Source organism: Chiloscyllium plagiosum, chromosome 50, assembly GCF_004010195.1.
Source record: "Chiloscyllium plagiosum isolate BGI_BamShark_2017 chromosome 50, ASM401019v2, whole genome shotgun sequence".
Taxonomy (NCBI): domain Eukaryota; kingdom Metazoa; phylum Chordata; class Chondrichthyes; order Orectolobiformes; family Hemiscylliidae; genus Chiloscyllium; species Chiloscyllium plagiosum.
The window spans coordinates 2,059,265-2,061,283 of NC_057759.1; the positions used below are offsets into that span (position 1 = coordinate 2,059,265).

The following is a 2,019-nucleotide window of genomic DNA, read 5'->3' on the forward strand; positions in this document are numbered from 1 at the left end:
AGGATTCAGCTCTTACTGATGCAGTTAAAGGAAATGTGAAGCTAAACCCGATCGGGAACATCCGTGACACTATTCTAGACTCATTGATCAAACATAAAGATCATTCAGGCAGTGACCGTGCAATGAGGAATAATGTAGTTCCAGGCACTCTTACAATCGTATTCTATGATATAATCTTCCTCTGCTGCCACCGACAGTAACAGTATCCAATAAAAAGGAGATAGAAATGTAGCGATGTTAGGTACAACGGCCAGGGCTCTACGCATTAAAATGAAAATAAGCAATCCGACAGAGAATTTAACTCCTTTCACAGATGCTGTGAGTGGCTCTTAAAAGAGCCTTTGGGTTGTCAGATTCAAGAATGGTCTCTTCATTTTTTAGCAGATCCAGCAGCAGTGGTTTTCTTGGGCAGCAGCACGGCCTGGATATTAGGCAGCACCCCGCCCTGAGCGATGGTCACCCCTCCCAGCAGCTTGTTGAGCTCCTCGTCGTTGCGCACGGCCAGCTGCAGGTGCCTGGGGATGATGCGGGTCTTCTTGTTGTCCCGGGCCGCGTTGCCGGCCAGCTCCAGGATTTCAGCCGTCAGATACTCCAGCACCGCAGCCAGATAGACCGGCGCTCCGGCACCCACACGCTCAGCATAGTTACCCTTTCTCAGGAGCCTGTGAACACGGCCCACCGGGAACTGCAGGCCAGCCCGGGACGACCGAGACTTCGCCTTGGCTTAGTGTTAGTGGATAGCGAAGAGGGTTAGCTCAGATTACAACAGGATCTGGACCAGATGGGCCAATGGGCTGAGAAGTGGCAGATGGAGTTTAATTCAGATAAATGCGAGTTGCTGCATTTTGGGAAAGCAAATCTTAGCAGGACTTATGCACTGAATGGTAAGGTCCGAGGGAATGTTGCTGAACAAAGAGACCTGGGAGTGCAGGTTCATAGCTCCTTGGAACTGGAGTCGCAGGTAGATAGGATAGTGAAGATGATGTTTGGTATGCTTTCCTTTATTGGTCAGAGTATTGAGTATAGGAGTTGGGAGGTCATGTTGCAGCTGTACAGGACAGTGGGTCGGCCATTGTTGGAATATTGCATGCAATTCTGGTCTCCTTCTTATCGGAAAGATTTTGTGAAACTTGAAAGGGTTCAGAAAAGATTTACAAGAATGTTGTCAGGGTTGGAGGATTTGAGCTAAAGGGAGAGGCTGAACAGGCTGGGGCTGTTTTCCCTGGAGTGTCAGAGGCTGAGGGGTGACCTTATAGAGGTTTACAAAATTCTGAGAGGCATGGATAAGATAAATAGACAAAGTCTTTTCCCTGGGGTTGGGGAGTCCAGAACTAGAGGGGAAAGATATAAATGAGACCTCAGGGGCAACTTTCTCACGCAGAGGGTGGTATGTGTTTGGAATGAGCTGCCAGAGGAAGTGGTGGAGGCTAGTACAATTGCACATTTAAGAGATGTTTGGATGGGTATATGAATACGAAGGGTTTGGAGGGATATGGTCCGGGTGCTGGCAGGTGGGACTAGATTGGGTTGGGATATCTGGTTGGCATGGACAGGTTGGACCAAAGAATCTGTTTCCATGCTGTACATCTCTCTGTAGGGATTTATAGCATTTCTCCGTGTTACGCGACTACCTGTTAACCAGCAACTGTTAGCATGCTATATACGTGTCACTTTAACTTTGTATCTGTCATGTCCTTATTTACACATTTTGCATTAACTCAACATCTGTCCATTCAGACTCTGGTCCTCTGTGTAATAGTCAATTAGTGTTACTTCAAGAGAGATTTTATTCTGTATCCATCAAGCACTGAATGTAGAACATAGAACAATACAGCACAGAACAGGCCCTTCAGCCCACGATGTTGTGCCGAACATTTGTCCTAGCTTAAGCACCTATCCATGTACACATCCAATTGCCGCTTAAAGGTCACTAATGATTCTGACTCTGCCACTCCCACAGGCAGCGCATTCCATGCCCCCACCACTCTCTAGGTAAAGAACCTACCCCTGACATCCCCC

General features: G+C 47.6%; 1 protein-coding gene across 1 annotated transcript in view; it reads right to left on the reverse strand.

Annotated features, from left to right (window-relative positions):
- Nucleotides 1-322: 322 nt before the first annotated feature.
- The window catches only part of LOC122544491 (histone H2A, sperm-like), a 7,432-nt gene continuing 5,735 nt past the window's right edge, over nt 323-2,019 (reverse strand). Inside the window, exon 2 of the mRNA XM_043683729.1 lies at nt 323-723. Coding sequence (XP_043539664.1) covers nt 371-723 — 353 coding nt within the window. The 3' untranslated portion in view covers nt 323-370. The remainder of the gene's footprint in view (nt 724-2,019) is intronic.